At 44.5% G+C, this 27783-nt stretch overlaps 2 protein-coding genes across 4 annotated transcripts in view; one reads left to right on the forward strand and one right to left on the reverse strand.

The window, feature by feature from the left end:
• Window positions 1–26341, forward strand: part of LOC140502224 (uncharacterized) — a 45961-nt gene extending 19620 nt beyond the window's left edge. Inside the window, exons 5-6 of the mRNA XM_072606524.1 lie at window positions 15966–16335; window positions 24019–26341. The gene's annotated coding sequence lies outside the window, so the exon portion shown is untranslated. The remainder of the gene's footprint in view (window positions 1–15965; window positions 16336–24018) is intronic.
• Window positions 1585–25720, reverse strand: USHBP1 (USH1 protein network component harmonin binding protein 1). Of its 3 annotated transcripts, none has more exons than XM_072601305.1 (15): window positions 25655–25720; window positions 25162–25331; window positions 16651–16769; window positions 16216–16355; window positions 15882–16115; window positions 15393–15515; window positions 14194–14282; window positions 13907–14047; window positions 12395–12571; window positions 12005–12254; window positions 11159–11368; window positions 10089–10177; window positions 9837–9959; window positions 9355–9494; window positions 1585–2733 (listed from the first exon to the last, which is right to left on the reverse strand). In XM_072601305.1, the coding sequence occupies exons 1-15, from the start codon at window positions 25706–25708 to the stop codon at window positions 2678–2680; spliced, it is 2115 nt and encodes a 704-aa protein (XP_072457406.1). In that variant the 5' UTR covers window positions 25709–25720; the 3' UTR covers window positions 1585–2677. The 3 variants fall into 3 exon arrangements, with proteins under 3 accessions (XP_072457406.1, XP_072457405.1, XP_072457407.1); XM_072601304.1 differs by having other exon boundaries at window positions 12395–12574; XM_072601306.1 differs by lacking the exon at window positions 9355–9494 and having other exon boundaries at window positions 12395–12574.
• Window positions 26342–27783: the final 1442 nt, after the last annotated feature.

The following is a 27783-nucleotide window of genomic DNA, read 5'->3' on the forward strand; positions in this document are numbered from 1 at the left end:
CATATATTTGTGTATATATACCAAGTATATATAGACATCTACAAAGTATATTTATATCTCTCTATGGAGATAAAAATGTATCTAGAGATATACTTTGTGTATATACATACATATATATCTAAAAAGCACACACAAAATATATCTATCTCGATAGATAAAGATGTATATGTATCTCCAGAGATATAATTTGTAGATACATATATTGATATACTTTGTACACACACACACACACACACAAAATAAAAATAACTAATTGGGGAAACTTTGTTGCAAATGATCTAAATATATGTATATACTTGGTGCACACACACATACACACAAAATAAAAATAATAAATTGGGGAAACTATGTATGGCAAACATGAGAGCAAAAAATATGGCATCGAAAATAAACAAGAAACTGTTCTAACTTTTTTTTGAAACAACTCCCACTCTTCAACAGATAGTCAGAGAATTATGAACAGTTTTCAAAAGAAGAAATACAAATTATTAATAATCACTTTTTGAAATGTTCAACCTCACTAAGAATCAAGCAAATCAGAACAATTTTTGAGTTATCACCTCACATCCATCAAATAAGTAGTAGTAGTACTGATGGTGGTGGTGGTGGTGGTGGTGGTAGTAGTAGTGGTGATGGTGGTGGTGGTGGTGGTAGTAGTAGTGGTGATGGTGGTAGTGATGGTGGTAGTAGTAGTGGTGATGGTGGTAGTGGTGGTGGTAGTAGTAGTGGTGATGGTGGTAGTGGTGGTGGTAGTAGTAGTGGTGATGGTGGTAGTGGTGGTGGTAGTAGTAGTAGTCATAGCAGTGGCAGCAGCAGCAGTAGTAGTAGTAGTAATAGTAATTGTAATAGCAAAGAAATTCAGCCCTGGAAACATTGTGGAAAAAACAGGTATACTTATTCATTGCTTGGAGAATTGCAAACTGTTACATGTTTATGAAAGGTAATTTGGCAGGACAAAGGACAAAAAATGACAAAAATAAACCAACCCACTGACTCAATGATTCCATTGTTGGGATTATATACTTAGTGTATAATTGTTGGGATTATACTCTGAGAGTATTTATTTTAAAACAACAACAAAACAAAAGAACTAGCTGTTCAGAGGTTTTTGTAGCAGCCTAAATGTCCAGTAAAGAAATGGTTAAATAAATTGTAGCACATTCATGTTATGGCACTCTACTGCAAGTAAGATGAACAGATGTGAAAAATGTGAAGAGATAGAGAAAGACCTTTCTGAAATAATGTCAAGCAAAATCAGAACAGGATATATATACACTGATTCTATAAAAAGAAAAGTTATGGACATTGTACTAGAAGCCACGAAATTGTGCATATCCTTTGACCAGTTAGACTGTAAGCTCCTTGAGGGTAGGGAATGTCTTTTGCCTCTTTTTTTGTATCCCTAGTGCTTAGCACAGTGCCTGACACATAGTAGGTGCTTAATAAGTGCTTATTAACTGACTGACCCGTGATATGATTAGGCATGTACTGTATACCACAAGGAGGTCAAGGACAGAGTGAAAGGACAAGTGTGTGTGTGTGTGTGTGTGTGTGTGTAAAACACTTTTTTATAGTAACAAGGAATGAGAAGAAAAGTAGATGATTATTTATTGGGGAACGGCTGAATAAAGTCATCTAGAGTACTGTGTTCAGTTCTGGGCTCCTCCAGTGTAGGAAGGACATTTCATCTTTGCAGCATCTCTTGAACATGCCCCCCAACACCTCTCAAATATGCCCCCTTCTCTCCTCTGACATAGCCATCCCTCTAGTTCAGACTGTCATGACCTCATGCCTGGACATAGCCTGCTGGTGAGTCTAACTGCCTCAAGTCTCTCCCTTCTCCAATCCATCCTCCATTCAGCCACTAAAGTGATTTTCCTAAAGCACAAGTTCAATCATGTTACCCTTTCCCTCCACCTAGTCAATAAATTCCATTAGTTCCCTATCACTCCTAGGATCAAACTTAAAAAATGCTCTGTTTGGCATTCAAAGTTTGTGTAACCGAGCCCATTCCTACCTTTCCAGTCTTCTTACACCTTACTCCTTGCCAGGTACCCTTTGATCCAGTGACACTGACCTCCTGGCTGTTCCCCAAACAAGACACTCATTCTCTTGGCATTTTCTCTGGCTGGCCCCCATGCCTAGAATGCTCTCCCTCCTCATCTCAGCCTCTTGGCTTCCCTGAATTTCTTCAAGTCCCAACTAAAATCCCATCTTCTATAGAAAACCCTTCAGTTCTATTGTCTTCTTTCTATTAATTATTTCCTATTTTTCCTGTCCCTTGCTTGTTTGTACATATTTGTTTGCATGTTGTCTCTCCCATTAGATTGTGATCTCCTTGAAGGCAGGAATTGTCTTTTGCTCCTTTTTGTATCCCCAGTGACTAGCACAATGCTCGACACAGAGGAGGCGCTTAATAAATGTTAATTGATATGGACACAGATAAGTTGGGAGAGTGTTCAGGGAAAGCAAACTAGGCTGGGAAAGCACATTGGATCTATATCATATGAGGATTGGCTAAAGGAACTGGGGATATTTAGCCTGGAGAAGAGAAAAATGAGAGAGAGAGAGAGGGAGAGAGAGAGAGAGAGAGAGAGAGAGAGAGAGAGAGAGAGAGAGAGAGTATGTATGTTGGGAAATGGGGAGATATGATCGAAATCTTCAAATATTTGGATAGCTATGACTCAGAGTTTGGTCCCAGAGGGCAGAACCAGGACCTGTAACAGGTACAAGCTGCAAAAAAACAAAACAAAACAAATTTAGCTAGATATCAGGGGAAAACTTCTAACAATTACAACTTTCCCTAAGTGGAGCGGACTGCCTTGGGAAGCGGTAAGGAGGGGGTGCTTCCTCAGAAAATTTTGATCCTCATGACATCATCCTAATAACTAGCATTTAATTTGCTCTTTAAGATTTACAAAGTCTTTACAGATATTTTCTCCTTTGATCTTTACAATAACTTTGGCAGTTAGTTGCTATAATTATCCCCATTTTACAGATGAGAAAATAGGCAAAGAGAGGTTAAGTGGCTTGCCCAGCTAGTAGGTGTCTGAGGCAGTATTTGAACTCAGGGCTTCCTGACTCCAGGTCCAGTGCTCCATCCACTGTGTCTCCTGATTGTATTTGTTCAGTATTTTACTTATAGTGGGGGTTCCTTTTGCATATGAGTTGAACTTGATGGCCACTGAGATTTCTTCCAACTCTCAAATTCTATGTTATGAATATAAACATGCTATTAATATACCACAAGAAATAACCGTATTGGTTATTTGTTGGAAAACTAATGAGTGCCTGAAAAGCTATGGTATTTGATACACTGTTGATTTATTGAAATGGAAATAGTAAGTCTAAATGAGTTTATTGATCATAAGGATCATAGACCTAGAACTGATAGGGATCTCAGAGACTATGTAGTCCAATCCTCTCATTTTACAGATGAGGAAACTGAGTCCCAAGATAAATGACTTTTACCTACCTTACACAGGTAAGAATGATCAAAGTTAGGATCTGAGCCAAAGTTCTATTCTTTCCCACTGTTGTGGTTAAATTAAGTTTATTACAAATATTTTTTAAAGAAAAAGCTATTTGATCCAAGGATCAAATGAAGTCTCGTGAGATAGCACTTGTTAATAAGTGCTTAGCCCAGTGTCTAACATACAGAAGGTGGTTAAAAAATGCTATTTCCTTCTTTCCTTCCTTCTGTACCAAATGCTTTCATTTCTACACTCCTCTCACCATCTAGTCTCTCCTCCATTCCTTATAGCCAGGCTTCTACTCCCACTGCGCATGACTTTCTAATCCTCAAATCCAATGACATTTTCTCATCCTTCTCAAGTCCCCTCCCCGCCAACTTTTGATATCCTTTCCTATTCTCAATGACTACTCTTATTTCTCCTTTTCTGGTTTCTTGATCTCTAAGATCCCAGCTCTGAATCCTCCCACCCCATGATCCTCTTCATTATGGGTGGTCCCCAAGTGTCCATCACGAGCCCTAAGCCCCTCTTCTCTTCCTAAGCAATTTCATTTCCTTCCACAGCTTGAAGAGAGTGTCTACAGCCATGTCTTCATTACTTCTGAGCATGAGCTGTCATAACACTGCCCTGGGCCCCAACTTCAGAGCTACCTTAAAGACATCTCTCTATGGCTGACCCATGCAAAACTCAAACCCATGATGACTCAAAACTTTTCAGTGGCTCCCCATTGTCTCTAAGAAAAATATAACCTGGGGCAGCTACGTGAAGCACTGGATAGAGCATAGACCCTAGAGTCAGAAGGATCTGAGTTCAAATTCGGTCTTCAGACAGTTACTAGCTGTGTGACCCTGGGCAAGTCACTTAATCTCAGTTGCCTCCCCAAAAACAAATACAACCTCTTTCATTTGGAATTTAAAGTTATTCACAGTCACTATTCTTCTAGCCCATTTACATCCTCTCTCTCTCTGTCTCTCTGTCTCTCTCTCTCTGTCGCCCCTTCTGTCCCTCCCTCCCTCCTTCTCCCTCTCTCCATTCCAGACAAATCAGTCTATTTGCTATTCTGAGTACATAATGTACAGCTGTCCCCTCATGCCTGAAATGCTCTCTCAGCTGACCTTTGCCTCTTGCCTCTTGCTAGACCTAACTTCCTTCAAGACTCCATCTCCTATGTAAGATATTCTTTCCTGTTTCCCTAATTATTGCTTTCCTTCCTATACTCCAGAAATTACTTTGTAACCCAGGGTTCATGCCTGGTACATTTGTACAAGACTTTCCTTGCTGGGGAGAAAAGGATTGCTGAGAAGTTGTGTATTCTCTTTTTGGAAGCAGGAAGCCAGCTCCTTTCCCAGCTCCAACCTTCATCCCCTAGAGGAATCCTCTCCACCAGTGAGAAGAGTCTTATGCATGTGCAACGGGCCTAAACTCCTGGTTACACTTTGTATTGACTTCCTTGTTTCTGCCAAAGTCACCACTCTTCTTCCAGTCTCCAGGCCTTATAACAGTGGCGATATCCTGGAATCCTCATTCTCTATCACCCCTACATCCAGTCAATTGCCCAATATTGCCATTTCTGACTCTATAACAGCTAGGTAGCACAATGGATAGAGTGCAAGACCTGAAAGTCAGGGAGTCTCATCTTCCTGAATTCCAATATGGCTTTAGATATTATGTGACCCTGAGCGAGTCACTTAACCCTTTTGCCTCAGTTTCCTCATCTGTAAAATGAGCAAGAGAAGGAAATGGCAAACTATTCCAGTGTCTTTGCCAAGAAAACTACAAATGGGTAAGAAGAGTCAGACAGGATTGAGGACTAAACAAACTTCTTTAACATCTCTCACATCTGACTTCTCTCCACTGACATAACTTCTGCCTTAGTTCACGCCCTAATCAATCTCTTGCCTAGATTGGTCTCTCTTCTGCAAGTCTCTCCCTTTTCCATTCCATCCTACCCACCACTGCCAGAGCGCATATCTGACCATGTGACTCTCCTATAGAGTCAGCTCCAATGACTTCCTATTGCCTCTGGGATCAAATAGAAACTTCTCCATAAAGGCTTTAAAGTCCTACACAACCTATCTTTCCAGTGTCACTGGACAATATTTCCTCTCTCACCCTTCCATGTCAGCCAAACTAACTTTCTTTCTGATCCTTCTCCATTACCATGGAGGAGACTACCCTTCTCTCAGTCACCCAGTGACTCAAAACCTCCATGTCCTCCTCATCATCTCTTATAGTTACTCCATTTTTCCCATCTGTCACCTTGTCTTGTGTTTCTGCTTCACATCTTTCAAAGATGTCCCCTTCTCTCCACTCACACAGCCACCGACCTGGTCCAGGCTCTCATCAACTCATGCCTAGTCTATAGCAAAGGGCCTTCTGTTTGGCCTCCCTCCCTCTAGTCTCTTCCATTCCCACACAACTGTCAAAGTGATCTTCCCCAAGTACAGATCTGACTATCACTCCCCTCCTCAACAATCTCCAACGGCTCCTTATTACCTCCAGGATCCAAGATAAAATGCATTATGTGGTACTGAAGGACCTTTACAACCTTTCTCCTTCCCATTTTCTCACTTGCTATGCCCCATATCTGCTATGTTCTCCCTTCTGCCAAATGGTTCCCCTGGCTTCCTTCAAGACAATTCAAATTCCTACCTTCTGAAGGAGGCTTTTCATAGTTGCCCCTCACCCCTGCCCCTCAATGCCAGTGCCTGCCCTCTGAGGTGCCCTTCTACTCTCATGTATCTTGTATGTATGTAGTTGTCTATTGTCTCCCCCCATTATAAGGGGAGCCTCCTGAGGGCAGCCATTATGTGTTTAATCTTTCTTCGTATCCCCAGCACAGTGCCTGGAACATAGTTCCTTAAGATTTCTTGAATCTCTCCCCTTCTTTCTATTCACACTAAAACCTAGTTAGTCCTCATCATCTCTCTCCTGGACAATTGCAATAGCTTGCCAATTGGTCTCCCTGCATTCGCACCATCCTATCCTATCAATCCTCCAAACAACTGGCAAATTGATATTTCTGAAATGCAGATCTGGCCATGTCACTGCCTGGCTCAAGAAGTTTCCATGGGTCCCCATTGCCTTTAGGATAAAATATGAACTCCCTCTGTTTGTTATTTAAAGACTTTCACATACTCTCCAGACTGATTACATGATATGACTTTTCGTAAAGTCTACACTGCAGCCAAACTAACACTTTTTGTTTCATAAACATAACATTCCAACCCTCACCCTTATGCCTTTGCCCAGAAACCTAGACCTAAACCTGGTAATGCAAATCATTGGGACTGTAGGGTTGCTTGACTCTCTAGCACCCCTGAACTATTTCCACTTAAAGAAGAAGTGAGACAGTGTTAATCTGGAAAATTGACCAGGTATTTGGGGAAGGCACTGGCCCATCTGAGAGGGAAGGGGATTTGATCTGACCGCACATTTATGCCAGTCAGGTTAAAAGAAACATTTGATTATCAACATTTGATTAGTCTGAATAGGAGAGAAGGATCTTTAGAACAAGGTGTACCAAATTCCAGTGTTCCCAGGGGAAAACCCTGGTGCTGACACAAGCCATATCACTGGTAAACTTCCAATACTGAACCTAATTCTGTTTCAAGATGGAGCCTGGAGGAAGGGCCTTCAGATTCTGCTCTGCTCTCTAGTCTGCTCTTTCTGGCTCCATAGTTTCTGTCTGTGGCATCACCACTAGCCTATTCTCTCATGTTTATAACCTTTCTTTAACTCTTCCTAAGCTCTCATATCTGCCATTTTCCTCCTTCCCATCATCTGTCTCGGATGTATTTCCTCTTTTATCCCCACTACTTCCACTGGACTACTGCAGTATCTTCACAGATCTTCCTACTGCCTCCCCACTTCTATCCAGAATAATCTTCCTTATGCATACATAGTTCTAGTCATGGAAATCAACTGTGATCAGGAGTCTTTGATGGCTCCCTACTGCCTCCAGAATCAAGTTTAAACTCCCAAATCTGAATGTCAGCCAAGTTTATCTTATACTGCTGTCTTTTCCACCCTGAACTTCCCACTTCATTTCCCCCTCCCTAACCTACCCTTTGTGTTTTCCTACCTCTATACCTTTGCCCACTCTGTTCCTTGTCTTTGGGAAGTCCTTATTCTCCCTTTTTACTCATTGAGTTCCTGCCTAGCCCATCCAATTCCAATGCCATCTCTTTTTATTTTTTTGAGGCAATGGGTGGGATGTTAAGTGACTTGCCCAGCTACTAAGTGTCTGAGGTTGGATTTGAACATAGATCCCCCTGTCCCTAGGGCTGGTGCTCTATCCACTCCTCCACCTAGCTGCCCCTTTAAGATGCCTTTTCTGATCTTCCAGTCTATAAAGATTTCCCATTTGGACCTCAACTCTAATGTACTTCTTTAAGGTTGTGTAGAATACATGTTTGCATTTATCTTTTTCCTCTCTGATGGAAACTTCCTTATATACATTTTGTTTCTCCCCCAGTGCCTAGCACAGTATTCTGCATACTGTAGGCACTGCATATTTGTTGGGGGGAGGGGGCACAGAAATCCTACAGAAGCCTAATGTCTGCTTGAAATGACCTGGAGATCTAGTATAGCTTCTTGCTTTGGAGACTTCAGTCCCCTCTGCCCCTAGACTGAGGCCGGGATTAGAAAGAGATGATTTAGTCAGAGAAATGCGATAACAAAGCCTCATTGGAGCTGCCCCAGCCATTGGGGACTCTGATGTAGCTGACTCTGGGGAGGTGCTCCAGTGCTTAGTGGCCATCCAACAGAGCCTGTGAGCTTAGGATGGGAGAGGGGGGACTCTAGGGGGACCTCAAGGGAAAAACAAGACTGATATCCCTAAAGAGTGACCAAGGAATAGAAGGGGAAGACTGGCAAGGGGGTGATGGTCAGGTCTGGAAGCAATCAAGGCAGCAGGAGCCAATCTTTTGTAGAGAAAGTTCCTTGGGAGAGCTGGGTTTGATGGTTTCTTTGGGGGGTTGGGAGGAGGAGGTGGTGAAGAGGCCCTATACTTTTCCCTGCTCCAAAGGACACTGGGTTCTGCCAACCCTGGGAAAGGAGCCTTCTTTCTTTTTTCTAAGTTTTCCTTGGCCCTTTAAGATGCCCTGTCCTCTTTGGGTCTGCTCAGGGAGCCCTGGACTCTCCTCCTTTCCCATCTGCTCTTAGATCCTGAGAAGTGACCTCATTTGTTGGAGCACCAGCTGGTGGGCAGGGAGGGGGCAGAACTGAGTCTGAGCAAACCCTACTCCAAAACCATGGATAGTACCAGGTGACCAGGCAAGAGAGGCCAAGCCCTCTCTGGGTGGGCATTAGTGTATTCCAGCCCAATACCATAATAGAGAGGACCTAGGCTCAAGTCCAGAGAGGGCCTAGGCTAGTATCCAGAGCAGAGGAGCCTGAGGAGGGAGGAAAGAATTCAAAAGGAGGCAGGTGGGTAGGCATGGCTTTGATAGAGGGATGGGTAGGATAGGCCCTGGTTGGTTCTGCCACCTTGCAGCTCCACAGATTATCCACAGACCTGGCCAGGAGCAATAGCAGATACAGGGAGTGCCATCTCTATATGGACCCTAGTCCAAAAAGACAGGGTCTTACTTTCCTCATCTGTAAGAAAAAACTCCAAGGTCTCTTCTGGCTCTCAATCATATGAATCCGAAAGGAACCCATCCCATCTGTGTCTCCCAAACTTCTCTCCCCAAAGGGATAGCAGGGTCTGGTGGAGAGAGCCCTGGCTAGAACTGTTTTTGTTGGTGAAGGTGGGTGAGTGGGCATGACTAGATATGCTGGTGATTAGACATGGAGTTGAGGATGGGGGTGGGGTAAGGAGAAAGAGGCTGGAGTCTCTAGAGAGAAGTCTCTCCCCAGGGCATGAGGACTCTGGAACCTTCTAGAGCCTGGGCAACTTGAGTCAAGGACTCCAACTCCTCTTCCTGACATGCTGCCATCTGCATTATCTGCTGGTCCAAGGTCTGCTGCTGCTGCTCCTGCTTCCTCTGGGCCCCCCGGAAGGCCAGCACCAGGGCACTGTGGGCAGGGAGGCCAGAAGCACTGGAGGAGCCTTCCTAGAGGCTCTTCAGTGCCATGTGGAGCTTTCCACACTGAAATGGAAGGCTTAGGTATCTCTTTCTGTGTTCCCTGAACCCTCCCAACTCTGATATTTTGTGTTGTAAGGTCCCCTCCCAGGAGTGACATTCTGGGTTCTAAGTGCCCACTCAGTTCTGATGCTCCAGGTTCTGTTAAACTGATCAGAAGTACTGGAGGGCAGGGACATGATCTGCTGACCTTGCATGTGGAGCACTTAATTCACGAAATGGGTAAAGGTTTGGGAAAGGAAACAAGGTTGGAAGGTGAGGGATTTAGACCAACCTGTGGGCCTTGCAGAAGTCATTGGTGACCTCCACACACTGGGCTCGCTGGGCCCGCTCATCCTGGGCCATCTGTTCCAGTGAAGCCTGTAGCTCCCTCAGTTGTCCTTCCAGTTCTTGGGTCCTGGTACCCCACAGATGGGGTGGAGGAAGATGGACATATAGGGCCTTCCTCCCTGCCCCCTGCAGGTAGCTGGCTATCCTCAGGGCATTCTCCAATGCCCACCCTCACCCCTTGGAGGGAGGTACCCACCGAGTCAGGGAACTGGTGAGCTCCTGTAGCATGTCATCAGAGTCCCGGGATCCCCCTAGCCAGGCTGTCTGGTCCCCATCTCCAGGAGCCTGGGGTAATGATACCAACAGGTTAGCTTTCAAGGCACTTTCCTTGTGACAACTCCAGGAAGTACACTGAACAGCTATTATCCTCATTTGAAAGATGAAGAAAAACTAATGTTCTGACTGTAGGGGTGACTTTTCCAAAGTCACACAGAGAGTCAATGACAGTCAACAAACATTTTAAGTGCCAACTATATATGCCAAGTATTCTGTTAAGTCCTGGGAATTCAAATAAAGGTTTTAAAAAAAACCCAGTCCTTGATCTCAAGGAGTTCAAAAGTCTGGAGTGTGGAGACAGAGTGTGCAAGAACAACAGGGAGGTCAGTGGCACTAGATCAAAGAATAGTGGGAGAGTGTTAAGTAAGGTTAAGTAGGAAGGATAGGAAGGTAGGTGGGGTCAGGTTATAAAGGGCTTTGAATATCAAATATTGTTATTTAGTTATTTCAGCAACATTCAGTTTGGGGTTTTCTTGGCAAAGATACTGGAGTGGCTTGTCATTTCCCTGAATATCCAATAGAGAACTGCGTTAATATCAGTTAAGATACTGACATCAGTAATGTCAATGTTAAAGAGATATGTGATCGTGGAAGTTATAACATCAAGGGAGAAGAGGGTCCAGGATAGAACCTTGGGAGATACTGATAATTAGTAGGCAGTCCCTGGATGAAGATCCAGCAAAGGAGACTGAGAAGGATTGTGGTCAGAAAGCTAGAACCAGAAAACCTAGAGAGAAGAGAGTGTCAAAGAGAGGAGAGTGACTGACAGCGTCAGAGACTGCACAGAGGCAGCGCTGGATGAGGACTGAGAAAAGACTGTTGGATCTGGCAGTGAAGGGGTCACAGGTAACTGGAAGGAGAGCAGGTTCAGTTGAACTGATGAGGCTGGAAGTCTCACAGCCTATTGTACTGCATCCAAATCATGGGCACCTTCCCGAGGCCCAAGGCTCAGCTTCCCCCTCCTTTCCTCCTTCCCCCAAAGGGGCTCACCCATACGCCACAGCTGCTGTCGCTATCACTGTCACTGCCTCCTGAGCTGAGGGTATCGTGGGGACTGCCTTGGCCCAGCTGCCACCGAAGCTGCTCTAGGAGCAAGAGATAGAGGGTGCCCTGTGCCCGGTGGGCAGCATCTCTTAGCTCCAATGCCCGCTTCTCCTTCTTTACCAGCTGCAGCTTCAGGGTCAGATCCATCAGGGACTCCTGTGGGCAGGACATGGACAAAGCTGGGTTCCTCCTTACTGTTCTTTTCCAGGGCTGGGCATTGAGCCCTCCCTGGGGGAAAACTGAGACCTCAAAAGGGCCATTTGGGGCATAAGGAGTGAAGGATCAAACTACAGTGTTCAGGCTCCGACAGTATCCAAGGCATTTACCTGAGTTCCCACCCACCCTTTGGATGGCAGTGAGCAGAGCTTGAAGATAAGAGGGGATACATGACCTATATTTCAATCCCATAACTGGCCTGCCATTCTAAGGCTCCGCCAACACAAACCTTCTGTGTTTAAAGAGCCCTCCCAGCTCCCACATTCTGGACTCTAAGCCCCACCCCCACCCTCACATCCTGGCTCTGACATTATGTTCTAAGGGCTCTCTTGGCTCTAACATTCTGTGTTCTGATGTCCTTTTATTTCTGACATTCTAAGACCCTCCCCAGCTCTGGTCTTCTGTATTCTAAGTTCCCCCTGACTCCCACCCCTTGTGAAAATCTCCCTTCCAAAATGGCATGCTATTCCAGTATTCTGTGTACTGAAGTCATTCCTGCTTCTAAGAGAGTTGGAGGTTAAGGGGAGGAAGGAGAAGGCAGTGAATAAGCCAATGGAACATTATTGGGGTACATACCCTTATGGTGGCCAACTCTTGCTGAATCTGTGTCTTTTCCAGTCTTGGCAACTCCAGGTCAGGCTGAGCCTCCAGCATTGCCTGAAAGATGGCTTCCTCTCGAAACACATTGGGCCCATGGCCTGGTCTGGGGTCTGGCTCGGGGGGCACCTGCACCAGGGCTTGGTGTGCCCGGAGTCTCCCAATGTAACCCTGCAGGAGTGCTGCTACCTCCAGTTCTGTGGGCGCATCCACACTGCTGCCCTCAGGGCTGGAAGAGACAGAGGCTGTACCACCCTAGAGAGTATCATCTTGCCATGCTAGCTTAAACTCTGTGTAGCCTTTCCTCCCATTTTCCTCTTCTCTTTCCACCTCCCGGTTGGCAGGCACAATTTCCCCAGATCCCCGTACCTTGCATAGACACGGGCCAGGATGCCAGCCTCCGCAGGGTCTTCTTCAGACAAAAGTCGCTGTGCCTCTGCCATGGCTGACTTGGTCCCACCTTCCCTGACCTGTGGGTCTGGCCCAGTCCTTGTGTCGACTGTCCGTAGGGCCAGCAGCACCCCGTAGGCCTCCACACACTGCTCACTGCTAGACAAAGGCCTGCTCAGAATATTCCTGGGGCTACCCTATTTAGCCTCTTGGGAGTTCACATGGCCTTCTGCTCACCTACTCCCACACCTGTCACTCCTTCCTGTACGTTAACCCTCATTAACCACCCTTGGTCTCTCAGCATCATTAGTATCTCCAATATTGATGTTTCAATGACTGAAGTCCTCCTTTTGTGGCTAGTATTGTGCTTTAGCCCCTTAGCTTAGGGTCATGTTTTTTTCTTTTAGCTTTGGGTCATGTCTCTTCCCACCTCATTCTCAGGTCAGGGACTCTGTGAGCCTAGGACTCTATCTCCTCATACCAAGGCTTCAATGAGGGCTGTGCTGTGTCTCTCCCAATAAGAATTGGATCTAATGGGGTGAACAGGGCTTTGATACAGGCACTGACATTCAATAGGGACACATGTTTCCTCTCCCTCTGGCCCCAGAGTGTGATTAGTCACCTGACCTTGCCTGTCCCCTGGACTTCTGTCCCCCAGGGTCCCATGGTTATCATGCTCTTCTCCTGGGGGCCTCTTCTCCATCAGAGAAACAGGCTCAGACATGCAGTCTGGTCTCAGGGCCCCGTGTCACATGGGATGGCCAACCTTCTCCTGATCCCAGATCTCTTCCTCATGTTCCTTCCATCTTCTGATCCTCATTGAAACCTAGCTTTCTCCTGAACTCACCTTCTCTTGGTACACTCTCCCAGGCTGGCTGCTCCTTCTTTCATACTCCCTGACCCCCAGGACAAGGAAGAGGAGAGAATATACTATGGTTCAGACCCTCCCTCAGCCACCATCACACCACGTAGTAAATAGAACGCTGAGTCTGGAATTGGGAAGATGTAGGTTCAGATCCTAGTCAGACTCTTACTAGTTGTGTGACTCTGAGCAAGTCACGTAATTGCTCTATGCCTCAGTTTCCTGAGCTGCACGATGAATGGGTCAGAATAGAGGACCTCTTAGATCTCTTCTTCCAGCTCTAAATCTATGATCCTGGAGGGCCCTTGTTGCTGTCATCTCTGGACATCCAGATCACTATCCTTCCTTCCCAATAATTTTAGTACCTGACTCACAGTTCTTTCCATCCTAACCCCTTGATGGCTTTAAACATCTTGGATTTCAGTTGCCTAACCTCCCCAACTTCCATGATCTCTGGCTCTAGTCTACCTCAACAATATCCAAGAGAGGTCATATCTTATAGATCCCATCTAGATGCTGCCCCACAAAAAACTAAGACATTTACCCCAGTGCCAGATAGGATTCCTCAGTAAGTCTATGTACCAAGGGCCCCCTTAGGGCAGTTACTGGTTTTTACCCTGTTGACTCACCTGTATTGCAGGGCTAGGCGCAGGGCAGTAGACTCAGCCTCCCTCTGTCCCAACTGCATGCTCAGTCCCTCTGAGTAGCCCTTGCAGGATTGCAAGGCCCCTAGTATCATCTGGTTGAAGCATTTTAGCCTCTGAATAGTCCTGGGTGGGGAGAGGAAAGAGGAGAGAAAGAATAAAAGGTAGGGGTAGGGGATGGATGTGATAACCCAGCACAGGATTCCTAGCCAGACTGGGCAGAGAGTGACTCCAGCCTGTACCTCCCTAACCCAGAGGGTCACAGATATTACCTCCGGAGCTGTTCCATTTGAGCCTCCAGGTCCTGCAGCTCTGGTGTGAGGGGTGCTGGGATCACAGGACTGGAAATACTTTGTAGTTGCTGTACCAAGGGATGAGATGCCTGAATTTGTGTCCCTACCACTATGGGGATTCTGGATACCCCAAGGGTCTGAATTTCAGCCTTGACTATAATAGGAATTCTGATTTACCCAGGGGGCATCAGATTAAGGGCAACAGTTGACAGGAGCCCTCTCCTAGCAGAACAGGACAGGACAGGCATTGTTAACCTGGTACTCATGGGTCTCCAAGGGATCTATGGACTTTGATAGTATATCACACATACACACACACACACACACATACATATGTACATACATACATTTTTCACTAACCTTTTAGTTTCCTTAGTAATCTTATCTAGTTTATTTTACCCATTTAAGTGTATTATTCTTCCACAAGTGAATTCTTCCTGGGGCCTCCATTTTGGGAAGGGGCCCAAGCTTGCCAACCTTCTTTCCCCACTCTTGGCTCCACTTCTGACTTTTCAGACTTCCACACCATGCCCGCCTCAGTGGGCATCTTCTCTTCCCCCTTCCCCTTTTCATCTTCCTTTGGTATGTTGTCTTTCCTCATTAGATTGTAAGATTCTTGAAGGCAAGGACTAGTTTTTTGCCTGTATTTGTATCCCCAGACCTTAGTACAGTGTCTAGCACATAGTAAGTATTTAATAAATGCTCATTTCTTTGCTTTATTCTGAGAAGAGATCCATCAGCTTCCTCATCCTGCCAAATTGGTCCATGATAAAAACATTAAGCCCTCCTGGTATAGGAGACAGCTAGGTGGCACAGTGCATAGAGCATGCCTCCAGAATCAGGAGGACCCTGGAGTCAGGAGGACCTGAATTTAAATCCGCCTCAGATATTTACTAGACTCATGACTCAAGTCACTTAATCCTGATGGACTACAAACAAACAAAAAGAACCCTGGATCTGGGATCAGGATATCTGGGTTGGAGTCCCAGTTCTGTTGAGAACTGGTCATTAAACTGTGGCCAGGTTACTCCTTCTGTCTGAGCCTCAGTTTCTGCATTTGTAAAATGGAAATAATCTTTTCACTACCAACATCCTGGGATGGTTGTGAGGAAAGGACCTGATAAACCTCTGAGTATCATACAAATGCCAGCTAGGATGGTGATCATTATGGCACTCACCTGGGCCCCCCACAGCTCCCCATCTGGCCCTGGGCTGCTGGATCTGCTCATGGAGCTTTCCTGGCTAAGGGGGAGCTCTGGAGACAAGTCGACCTTCAGTAGAGATTCATGCAGCTCCCAGAACTGAAGGGGAAAGGAGGGACAGGGCAGTGCTGAGTGCTGGAAGGCTCTGTCGCCAGCCCATCCCCAATATAGGTTCAATTTCTTGTCCAGTGCCAGACTCTCCCAAGTCCTCTTTTCTCCAAGCCCTCTCCTTTCCTTCCCTCCTAAAATGCTTCAGGACCAGCTTAAGACCCCTCCCTCTGAGGGAAATTGCCCAGTCACTTGAGGATTATGTCGTCTGAATTGGGTGGTAGGAGGCTGTGTCTCCCTTCTCAGAGAAGAGGTTCCCCAAGAATAGGGACCAGACTATGCCTTCTCTCTCAGAACAGAGATTCCCTGAGGGCAGGTCCTCCCAGATCACCTCAGAAATCCCACCTCAGAGCCCACCTGTCTCTGTAGTTTGTCCTTTTCGTCCTGAAAGGCCTGCAGGGAGGCCTGGTCCTGGGCTAATTCCTCTTCCTTTCTTTTCAGAGAAACCCGAAGGCTGGCATTCTGCTCAGTCAGATTCAGAACCTCCTGTTTGTAGCGGATCCTCTCCTGCTCAGGCATCCCCTCCTCTTGGCCCACGGGGCCCCAGCCCCTGACCAACTCCTCCAGTCTTTGCACAGGCCATGGTTTATCCTGAGAGTCCATACATACACAGAGGATCTGCCTCTAGACACAGAACCTGGGGCCTTCAACCTCAGGCTTCCTGCACAAAGTCCTTACCTCATCAGCTTACCTCATCAGCCTTGCCTTGCTCCTCTGGGCCTAGGGTAGTTGAGACCGGGAGGCTGGAGACCTGTTGTCGACAAGTGGCTGCAGCCTTCTCCAAGGACTCAACTGCCTTCTGCAGAGCCAGGTACAGGTTGGGTCCATGACCTGGGAGTTGGAACCAAGGAATCCTGAACACTAGGGGCTGGTTGGGGAAGCGGGGGAAAATATATGCTTTAATCATAGGAGATCTGAGGGAGAGAGGTTGAAACTTGGATGTGGGTGGGGTGGGGCAGGAACCTCTCTTGCAAGAGGTAAAAAGCATTGAATTGCCTCAAGTGAATTTCTTGAATTATAGTATATATGGGGAGAGGGAATATTAAAGGATAGTTTAAAGGAGGCAGGGAATTTTAACAACCCTCTGAGATAATGACAAGCCCTCCAGAGTGTGAAGGGAGCTCACCTTCCTGGGCGTCCTCTCCTGAGGTCTGGTGGAACTGAGAAGAGGGTGAGGCGGGCATCGTGGGCAGCTTTCCAGGAGTTAGATGTCTGCTGGGCTCTGAAGCTTCTATCTGCCCATCCCTAAAGAAACCAAGGCCCAGGACACTGGGACGATCAGGTCACAGGCTCTGCCTACTATACCCCCTACTCTCTCTCATGTTCATCCCTCCATCCACTAGGGCATTTTCTCCTGATGGTCCTGGGAGAGAAGGCAGCAAGATACCCTGTCTTGGGGCCTGGGATACTTTGTTCCAAGGGCAAAAGAGCCTGTGCCCAGGGAAGGGGAAATAAAGAGGAATGGGGAGGGAGGAAGCCAGAAGGAAAATATGAAGTGTCTAAATATGTACGCATGCATCCACATACATGTATAAGGCATGCACATGTGTAGAAAAACGGAATGATTTTGTTCCCATGGAGAAGCAGGGCAAAGTTCACTAGCCCAGTAGTTCTCCACCCAGCCCAGACCCTGTGACTTCCATAGAACTCCAGGGGCATGATGGGAGCTTTCCCTAGCTCATTGGAAATTTAGCTAATTATAACCTCTAGGCTGACTAGTTGGTACCAGGGGATGATAGCCTAAGGAATGTGTATATTCTTTACTATTTACAAAGATCTTTACAGATATCATAATTTTCTTATCATAATCCTAATAAGAATTCGATGGGAGGGTGGAACTAGACTAGGAGGCCATGAAAGAGACAAAATATTTTTTAAAAAATAGTTTCTAAAATGTCTAAAGGCTAGTCCCAGTGGGCACGGAGAAAGAATTGGGAACTCAATTTTAGAAAAGAATGTTAAAAATGAAAATAAAATGTATTTGGGAAATATTTATCAAAATAGATCCAATACAATTGATTTAAAAAGTCTAAAAGAGAGACCAGCTAGCCGGATTCAGGTAACAGAATGGGTCTGCAATACAAAAGAGCTTAACGATTAGTCTCTGGGACTGAAGAGATAATAGGTATGTCTGCCTCTTAGAGGTAAAAGCCTTATTGCAGTTGGAGGCCAGCAGATGGCAGCCGAGAGCAGCACGGATCCAAGATGCCCAGTGGACAAAGGACACAAGCGAGCCAGGACCCCAGCTCAGTTCTCCTGATGACCACCCAGAGGACATCAGTGACTCTGCAGAAGGGGGGGCCCTCATTTGTCCCTCCTGTGCATGTGTCCCAGTTCTTAGCACAGTGCTTGGCTCATGGTAGGCGTAAGCTTAGTAAATATCCTTCGCAGGCTGGATCCACCCATCTCCTTCCCCATGGGCAGTATGATATCCAGTGAGTACAATCTACCTCTGTGCAGATAGGGAGTCTCATTTTGCTATGCATTTGATTAAACGTCTTTTACTTTAAACTAGTGAGTCCTACCTCGGAGCAGATGCTGACCCACAAAGTGCTTCATCCTGGGGTAACTTTCCAGGGTCCTACAACTAATTAGTACCAATCTGTCTATATCATTGACATCATGGAGGCAGCAACTTAAAGTTAGGAAGACCTGGCTTTAATTCGGAAGACCATAGCAAGTCAAGTAACCGCTCTGAACCTCAATTTCCTCATCTGTAAAATGGGAGTCTTGATAAATCAATCAACAAAATAGATAAATAAATGAAAAATATAAAATTTATATATATTATAGATATAAAATTTAAAAAATTATGTGAAATGTTTTGCAACTTTTTAAGCACTATACTGGGGGTGGGGAACCTGCGGCCTTCAGGTCACATGTGGCCTTTTAGATCCTTAAGTGCAGCCTTTTGACTGAATTCAAATTTTACAGAACAAATTGTTCCCCACCCCTGAACTACACAAACGTCATTTATACGGGTAGTAGCATTGCTACCTAGGTTCAATTCAACTGAATTGAATAAGCATTTATTAAGTGCCTACTATGTGACAAGCCCCTTGCTAAGTCTTCCTCATACTGACTGTGTGACTCTGGAAGAGTCATTAACTTTTCAGTGCTCTAGACAAGTTGTTTGTCCTTCATTCTCCAAGAGGACCATGACATCAGAAAGATGATGCCATGACTTGGAAGTGAATTGGATTTAAGTGAGGGAAGGCTATGCTATTATATATAATTAAATATATAAGATATAATATATATTTAATATATAACACAAATATATTATATATAAGAATTATTTTTATTAACTCACGTTAAAAGAGCAATGATTGAGGGCCTCTTTCCATTTATACTCACATTCCTTATGTTAATCATGTCATAACTTCACTCAGTATGATTTATCTTTAATAGATTTATAGATACAGATTCAACATTTCAGGGTTTTGGAGGAATGGCTAGAGGGAGTTTTGTGGTACCACTAGCATTGGGAATACTGAGAATTCTGGTCATACCTATGGAGAACAGAATATACATACATATATATGTATATGTGTGTATGTGTATGTGTGTGTGTGTGTGTGTATACATACATATCACTTTCTCCTCTGGAGCCATCTGGGTCCAGCAGCAAGATATAGATCAGGAGAAGGCCCTGCTCTACATCAGTGATATCAAACTCAAAGAGAGCAGCTAATCTATAGACCAGATATTGACTTAGAAAACCACATTTTGACATCATCTATATTCTATTGTATTTTTCTTGATTTTATTAAATATATCCCAATTACTGTATTAATCTGGTTCAGGCTATACTTGAGTGTCTTGTGGGATGCCCCTGGGCTGCAGGTCCCATAGCTTTGCTCTAGTAGCCAGCCCAATAAGTTTCAGAGAGACTTCAGACCTGCTTTGGTAGAGGGAGGTCCTCATTCTGGGCATTCTCTTTGCCAATAAAATCACAAATCCAGGTTCTGACCCTATGAATGTCATCGTTCATCTTTCCCGTCTTTTCCATGGTTTTGCTAACTGCATCTTGACTCCTTTCTGTCTTTCTGCCAAACAAACTAGAGATCTGGGATGTCCACATTCTATTCTTGCTGTTGTGAATTCACACAAGCTGTCAGCCTCTCAGCCTATACCTGGAATGCTCACCTCTACCTTTCAGAATCCTCTTCCTTCGAGGCTCAGTGGAGAGGCCACTTCAGGTTTCACTACAGAGGCCTCTCTCTCTGAAACTTCACCCTGGGACAAGCTGTCCTGATTGCTGGGTGAGTGGGTGAGCAAATAGAAATCATCTCTATCTAGCTGGCTTCAGCCCATGCTTCACATCCTGAAAATTGAGGGCTACCGTACAGGAGTGTCATGATGCCTTGTTCCCTGTATTTCCCTGTAGGTGCCACCCATCCCCTCACAGTTATTGGGATCATTGCCACCATTAGAACTGGAAAGTGTGACAATCTACGGTTCACAATCTTGGGGAACCGCTTAGGCCAAAACTCCCTTTCCTAACCTTCATTCCTATGTGTTTACCCCATTCAAAAAAATACACAGTTAGATGTAATGGATGGGCTGTTGGGCCTGGAGTTAGGAAAACCTGAGTTTAAATTTGACCTTACATACTAGCTGTGTGACCCTGGGCATGTCACTTAACCGCTATCTGCCTCAGTTTCCTCAACTGCAAAATGGGGATAATAATAGAGCCTACTTTCTAGGTATTGTTGTGAGGATAAAATGAGATAATATTTACATAGCGCTTAGTACATATTAGGTTCAGTAGCACACAGTAGGCTTACAATAGCATTAAGAGATGCTTGTTTCCTTTCCTTTCTTCCTTCAGGGGGCAGCTCAAGCAGGATCCTCTACATGAAATCTTTCCTGATTCACTCCCATCCCCAACTACCTTGTATACATTTTTATTTTTCTCTTTCTATTTATTCTGTATATACTTCCATATTTATGTGCTGTTTCCCTCATCAGAATGTAAATGTGAGACTAAGGATTGTTTCATTCTTTGTATTTGTATCCCTAGGACTTAATGTCAGTGCCTGGAACACAGTAGCACATTAGTAGGACCTTAATAAATGCTCATTGGTTGTTCATCACCTTCTTATCTTGGGTAAGACTAAGTAAGGCAACTAGGTGGGGCAGTGGGTAAAGCACTGGGCTTGAAGTCAGGAAGACTCATCTTTATGAGTTCAAATCCAACCTCAGATACTTACTAGCTGCGTGATACTGTGTGTCACTTAACCCTATTCGCCTCAGTTTCCTCATCTAATGTGAGAAGGAAATGACAAACCACTCCATTATCTCTGCCAAGAAAACCCCAAATGGGGTCATGAAGACATAACTGAAAAATGACTAAACAACAAATATTCCAGATACTCCCTTCTCTTTTGGCTTTAGAGATAACACACCTGCCTGGTTCTCCTATTTTCAAAGTTTTCCTTTGCTGTATCCCATCTTTCTTCTGACTTCTTAATGTGAATGCTTCCTAAGGGTCTGGCCTCAGTCCTCTCCTCTTCCAAGGCAACACTTGAAATTGGGGGGCCTGGTTGTGAATCTTAGCTCTTACATTTACTCTCTGGGTAACTGTCACTGAAGGTTTGTGAACCTCAGTTTCCTCATCTGTAAAATCGGTGACTATATGACTTCTAAGACTCTTCCAGCTTCAAATCTATTATCTTCTGGTTGTTTCTCTCTGCGCCTAGGTCACTAATTCTCCACTATGAAGATGATTCCCAAATCTGTAACCAGAGGCAGCTGGGAGGCACTATGGTGCACAGAACCCTGGACCTGAAGTCAGGAAGACCTGAGTTCAAATCTAACTACAGATACTTAATAGTTGTGTGACCCTAGGCAAGTCACTTAACCTCTGTTTGCCTCAATATCCTCAACTATAAAGCAGAGAATAGTGCCTACCCCAAAGGATCAATTGAGATAATATTAGGGTTTTTTAAGTACTTGGTACAGTGCATGACACATAGTAGGCACTATATAAAAGATTAATCTCTTCCCTTTCCCTCCCCTGTATCTCCAGCCTTGACTTATCATCCGAGTTGCAGACTTGAGTCTCCAACTAGATATCCCATTAGCACCTCAAACTCGACGTGTCCCAAACCAGCCTCATTATCTTTCTCTACAAACCTGCCCTTCTGACTCAATGTTCCTCTTCAGAAACATCAAGCTACTTTTTACTCTCTCACCTTGAATTCCAAATCAATTAATAATTACAACTAATAATCACAATTATGATGAATCATTATAATAATCAATGGCCAATGATAAGTCTTGTATCCATGATCGTCTCTGTTTCTATGACCATCTTCCTACTATAGGCTCTCACTGACATTCAACTGTAACTACTGCAATAGGTTCCTTACAGGTCTCCTGTCCTCTACTCTCTCCTCCCTTACACAACTACTAGCATAGTCTTCTTTATACATAAATCTGGTCATGTCCTCCTGCTTCTCAAAAATCTTCAGTGGCTCCTTGTTACTTCCTAAGTAAATCAATTAACAAGCATTTATTAAATGCATACTATATGCTGGATGCAATACTGTGTCCTGAGTATACAAAGACAAAAATAAAAGTTCTTGATCTCAGGGAGATTACAATCTATCAGAGGAGATATCTATGTGTATAAAGTAAGTACATAGTGACCTTTTTGGGGGGAGTGTCATTAACAGGTAGGGGGTGGGAGACAGCTGGATGGTGCAATGGATAGATTCCTGGACTAGGAAATAGGCAGACCTGAATTCAAATCCAACAGGGATCATTTACTAGCTATATGACCTTGGGCAAGTCATTTAACATCTGTCTGCCTCAGTTTCTTTGTCTGTAAAATGAGGACAATAATAGCACCTACCTCTCAGAGTTGTTATAAGAACAGAAAGAGATATTTGTGAAGTGTTTTGCCAGCCTTAATGAGCTACGTAAATTCTAGTTATCATTATCAAGAAAAGCCTCATGTAAAGATGATGCATGAGCTAAGTGGGGAATTCAGGTAAAATTCAAGCTGTTGTACTGCAGTCCAAGTCCTTCAGAACCTGGCATGGCCCTCTTTGTCCAGTCTTAGCTTCTTCTTCCCCTTGACATATTCTATGCTAAGTTCTAGTTAAACTGGATGATCCCTGCCCCCTGGACATGCATTGTGTTTCCTGACCTCAGTGCTTTGGTTCACTCTGCCCTCATCTAGAATGTTTTCCCTCTCTCTCACCACCAGATGACTCCTAGTTATTCTTCAAAATCAAATTTAAATGCTACCACCCCTGGGAAATTTCTTTCTCTTGTACCCAGCTGTCCCTCTCCCAGCCCCTCATTTGGTAAGAGCTTTCCCCAATAGGCCTTACATAGCACTTAAAAAAATAACTCTCCAAGGCTCTTATGTTTGTGAGAGAGAGACAGAGATGGAAAGAGAAAGGGAAATAGACAGAGAAAGAGAGAAAAAGACAGAGAGAAAGAAAGAGATGAGAGAAAAGGAGAGACAGAAAGGAAGAGAGAGATAGAGAGGGAGACAGAAATGGAGTGAAAAGGAAAGAGAGAGACTGAGACTGTGAGAAAGAGGAAAAGAGAGAGAGATACAAAGGAAGAAAGAGACAGACAGAGACAGAAAGAGAGAGAGATTAAAAAGAGACAGAGACAGAGAGAGAAAGAAAGAGATGAGAGAGAAAGAGAGAGAGAGAGAATCTGTGGTTTCACTGATGTAGGGAATACCTCCATGAAGAAACTCCCTTCTGTTAATAGAGGTTAGCCCCCTTTCTCCCTCTCTGCATTTAGAGAGTGACTTGGTTAGAGTCATGCCGCTAATATGTGTGAGGGGTTGTCTTCTGGCTCAGAGGCAGAGCCTTTCTCCTCCATGTTCTGGTGCTTCTTGTGTATCTGTCTCTCTCTATGTAGAGATCCAATTAAATATATATACATATATACACATGTATGCATTCTAAGATTCTATATTAATCCCTTCTGGACTATAGTCTGTCATTCTCTATGTTTCTATATCGCATGTATTTAAGATTCTTTAAGTATATGTATAGACCTATGTGTTATATTACAGCCATTATATCTATTCTAAGTTCCTATGAATATATATACATATTCTAAAATTCTATAAGTATATGTGTATACATTTATAACTATAATACAACAAATGATTACCTTTCATTTTATATCAATTGTATATTCTAAGTTGCTATAAATACATATACCTATATTTTAAAATTCTATATTAATGCTTTATTAGTCTATATTATTCTAGGTATTTTTATATTGTATATAAGATGCTATATTTTAAGATTCCATATTCTATATTAGTCTATGCCCCATTATTCTATATATTCCTATGTTATATATTCTAAGATTCTGTAAATATACTCTATTAGAACTATTTTATGTATATGTAGGTACATGTATATATGTAGGTAGGTACACATACGTGTGTATGTGGGCACATACAGGTACCATAATTATACAAACTTGTGTTTGCTTATCGCCCGTCTAGAGGTCCTGTGGTATAGCGGACAGCGGTGAGCTGCCTATGGAGATCTGAGTTACAATCCTTTCCGTTCTGCATCCTGGCTCTGGGATTCCATGAAAATCACTGAACTCCCCAATGCTCCAGGAAACTCCTCAAGATGACCCGTGGCCAAGATGTTTCCCCACGTGTGATGGTACAGGAAGTTCTTCAGCTGGTGCTGCCTCACCTATAAAATCCTAGGTCCCATCACCACCCCTTTCCCTGTTGCGACTACCTATAGGACACTTGTCCCTTTCTGTATTGTGGGCTCCTTATTGAAACCTAGTGTCTCTTCCAAGGCCCAATGTGTGTGTGTGTGTGTGTGTGTGTGTGTGTGTGTGTGTATGTCTGTGTCTGTGTGTGTATGTGTGTGTGTAGCTGTGTGTGTATGTGTATGTCTGTGTCTGTGTGTGTATGTGTGTCTGTAGCTGTGTGTGTATGTGTATGTCTGTGTCTGTGTGTGTATGTGTGTGTGTAGCTGTGTGTGTATGTCTGTGTCTGTGTGTGTGCAAGTGTGTGTGTGCGTGCGTGTGCGCACGCGTGCTTAATCGCTGCTAGCTATGTTGTCTCACACGAGGTTCTGTGTTCAAAGGGCTCCTCAGCACCAGGTAAAAGTTAAACCTTTTGACCTTCAAAAGTCCTTCAGAAGCTGAGACTCTGTGATTACATAACCAGAGAAATGACCAATAATGTGTCCTTTAAAAGCAGAAATCCAACAACTACAAATCATTCCAGAAGAGTCAAATTCTTTCCTGAGTCACAGACTGTTAGAGTTGGGAAGGACCTTAGGACACAGACTGTCAGAGATGGAGGGCCCTTAGAACCCAGAGTATCAGGGCTGGGAGGACCCTTAGAACCCAGGATATCAGAACTGGGAGGGCCCTTAGAACAGGGAATGTCAGAGCTGAGAGGGATGTTAGAACACAGTGTCAGAGAAGGGAGAGCCCTCAGAACATGAAATGGCAGAGCTGGAAAGGGACATTGGAACAGAGTACATGAAGTCAGAGCTGGGAGAAACTTTAGGAAGCCTATAAGCCAGCTTTCTCCCTGTAAAGTCAGAGCTCAGAGCAGTAAGACATGACAGGGGGTCATACCTTTCTGCCCTTTGCCCCCCAGCCCCAGTCCTACCTGGGTCTGTCCAGCTGTAGACAGTCACTCTGGCTGCTGGGCTCTGCAGTGATGACCAGGTGCTCTGCCAGTGACTCTTCCCTGGGCAGTCTGGGTGCCTGCTCTGGTCCAACGCTGCTTCCCATGGTGTCTGCCTCTTCAGTGCTCTCCACCACAGGGTCCAGCTCCCCCTGCAAGCACCCTTAGCCTTGGTCACGGGGTTCTGAGCCCCAGTGGACTAACATCCTATGTCAGTATTGTGGGTCATGGAGGGGACACTCTGGTCAAGGAATTCTGGGGATACCTCCATTGGGCAGAACTTAAGGTTCAGAATTTTCTGGGAAGATGAGGGTTTCAGATTGGCAAATAGGCCCCAAGACTAAAGCTTGAGAGGTGGGGAAAGGCCTCCAGAGTTAAGGTAACCCAGGGGCCTTTCCATTCTTTCCAACCCCACCCTGCCTGACAGAGGGAGAGGTGGCCACACTCGGCCTGTCCATGGATTGCCATCACTCACTGGGGGTGGTGCCCTCCCCCGCCGGCTCCGGGGTCTGCTAGCTCGGCTGCTCATCTTTGGTTTGGAGCTGACCTGTGGGGGACAGAGAGAAGGTGGGCCCCGCTGACATCCCCCCAATCTATTTCTGTCCAGCCATGAATCCCAAAGACTTTGGCCCTGTGACCTTTTACCTTTGTTTTGTTGGACCTTAGTTCTTAGTGTCTCATCCGCACCCAAACAAGTTCATCTTCCTGATTTCCGTTTCTGTCACCAGCACTGCCATACTCTCAGTCTCCCTAGTCTGAACTCTCAAAGGCACCTCCCCATCATCTTTTTTCCTTACCCAGCTACACTCATCAAGTCAAGTCTTTACATTGAGTCTTCCAACCAGACATTGTGAAAGAATCAGACTAGAGCTCTTTCTCTCTTCCTTACCTGGTACAGCTACTTACTTTACCATACTTGTCAGCTTAGGGAGAGCTTAGGTTATGTGATATCAGTCACTGGTCCAGCAAGAAATATAGAAGAAATCCCTGGAAAAGGCAGGCAGAGGTCTTAGAAGGAAGTTTACATGTAATACTCTGATAGATGATACTCTAACCCATTTGTGTCCTGGAGCCCTTTGGAAGTTAGTCTGGTGAAACATATGGTGAAACCTTCTCAGAATAATGTTTTTCAATGCATAAAATAAAAATGCAATTTAATTGGTTTCCTTTGTAATCCTCTGTATTTTTACAGTTGTCTATATATGTATGTGTGTGTGTGTATATATATATACACACACACATACATATATACATATACACACATATATGTATATGTAAATGCATGGTCTCCCAGGAATATATCTGCAGACCCCTAGGGAGTCCGTGGGCCCAAGGTTAAGAATCCCTAATCTACAGAACTATGTCACTATATGCAGGAACAGCAACATTGTTTGATGACCAACCTTGATAGACCTACCTCTTCTCCACAACAGTGATTTAAGACAACTCCAAAAGTCCCATGATAGAAAATGCTATCCACATCCAGAGAAAGAACCATGGAGTCTGAATGCAGATCAAAGCAGACTACTTTCTCCTTTTTTCCCCTTTCCCGTGGTTTTCCCTTTTTGTTCTGATTCTTCTTTCAGAACACAGCTGATGTAGAAATACGTTTGATATGATTGTACATGTATGGCGTATGTTAGGTTGTGTGCCATCTTGGGGAGAGAGGAGGGGAAATTTAGAACTCATAATCTTATAAGAGTGAATATTGAAAACCAAAAATTAATTAATTAAAAAAAGAATCCCTGCTCTAACAACCTCCCTTTCTATCCAAATTGGGAATCTTTTGCTCATCCTCACATCTGATCGCTACCTGCCCCATGCAACCCCATGCCTCACCTACCTGCATTTCTGACTGCTGATAAGGGTGTATTGCTTCCCTCGTCACTGTCTGCTTTCCCAGTTCCAGAATTCAGCAGATGTGCTTCTCTTTCCAAAGTCCTCCTATACCAATCAGTCTCCAGCTAGTCCCCCTGCCTGCTTCTAGCTTCTCCCCCTCCAGTCTCTTAACACTTAGCATAGTGCTTGGTACATAGTAAATGCTTAATAAAGGCTTTTATTTCATTTCATCCTCTTCCAGAAAACTTTCCCCAGTCCAACCATTTGCTAGTATTCTCTTCCTTCTTAAATCATCTTTCTTTAAACTTGTCTGTGCACATACTGAATCCCACAAAAAAGCAAACTCTTTGAGTGCAGAATGGTCCCTTTTTGTCTTTGTATCCCCAGTACCCGGCTCATTGTATCTCATAAATGCCATTTAAATGCTTATTAAATTTAAACGTTGAATCTTCCTAAAATTCAGCTTTGGTCATGCCCTTCCTCTCATTTTCTGTGGCTCCCTATCACCCATGGAACAAACAGTTAAACTCCTTAGCCAAGAATTCCAAGTTCTCTCCTTGTCTCCTCCTCTACCTAACATTTAGCAGCATTCCTTCCTCCCATTTTTCAACATACATTTACTTGGGACTATGGGAGAGACAGGGCTAAGAACTTACTGTCTAGCTGGGAAAATAGCTTTTTTCTTCTATGCCCAGAAATACAAGGCAAGACCACAAGACAGTTAGATAGGGTCTCAGAGGAGAGAGAGATCACTTCTGATAGGGG

Source organism: Notamacropus eugenii, chromosome 4, assembly GCF_028372415.1.
Source record: "Notamacropus eugenii isolate mMacEug1 chromosome 4, mMacEug1.pri_v2, whole genome shotgun sequence".
Classification (NCBI taxonomy): domain Eukaryota; kingdom Metazoa; phylum Chordata; class Mammalia; order Diprotodontia; family Macropodidae; genus Notamacropus; species Notamacropus eugenii.

Excerpts from the sequence above, each read along its gene's own strand:
- USHBP1 (XM_072601304.1), bottom strand. The coding sequence starts at position 25,708 with ATGAGCAGCCGAGCTAGCAGACCCCGGAGCCGGCGGGGGAGGGCACCA. Across the intron at positions 12,575-13,906 it reads CGCCTAGCCCTGCAATACAG|CAGTGAGCAGTGTGTGGAGG; the intron begins GTGAGTCAACAG and ends GCCTTTGTCTAG. Across the intron at positions 2,734-9,354 it reads AGTTGCCCAGGCTCTAGAAG|CTTGTACCTGTTACAGGTCC; the intron begins GTTCCAGAGTCC and ends GTTTTTTTGCAG.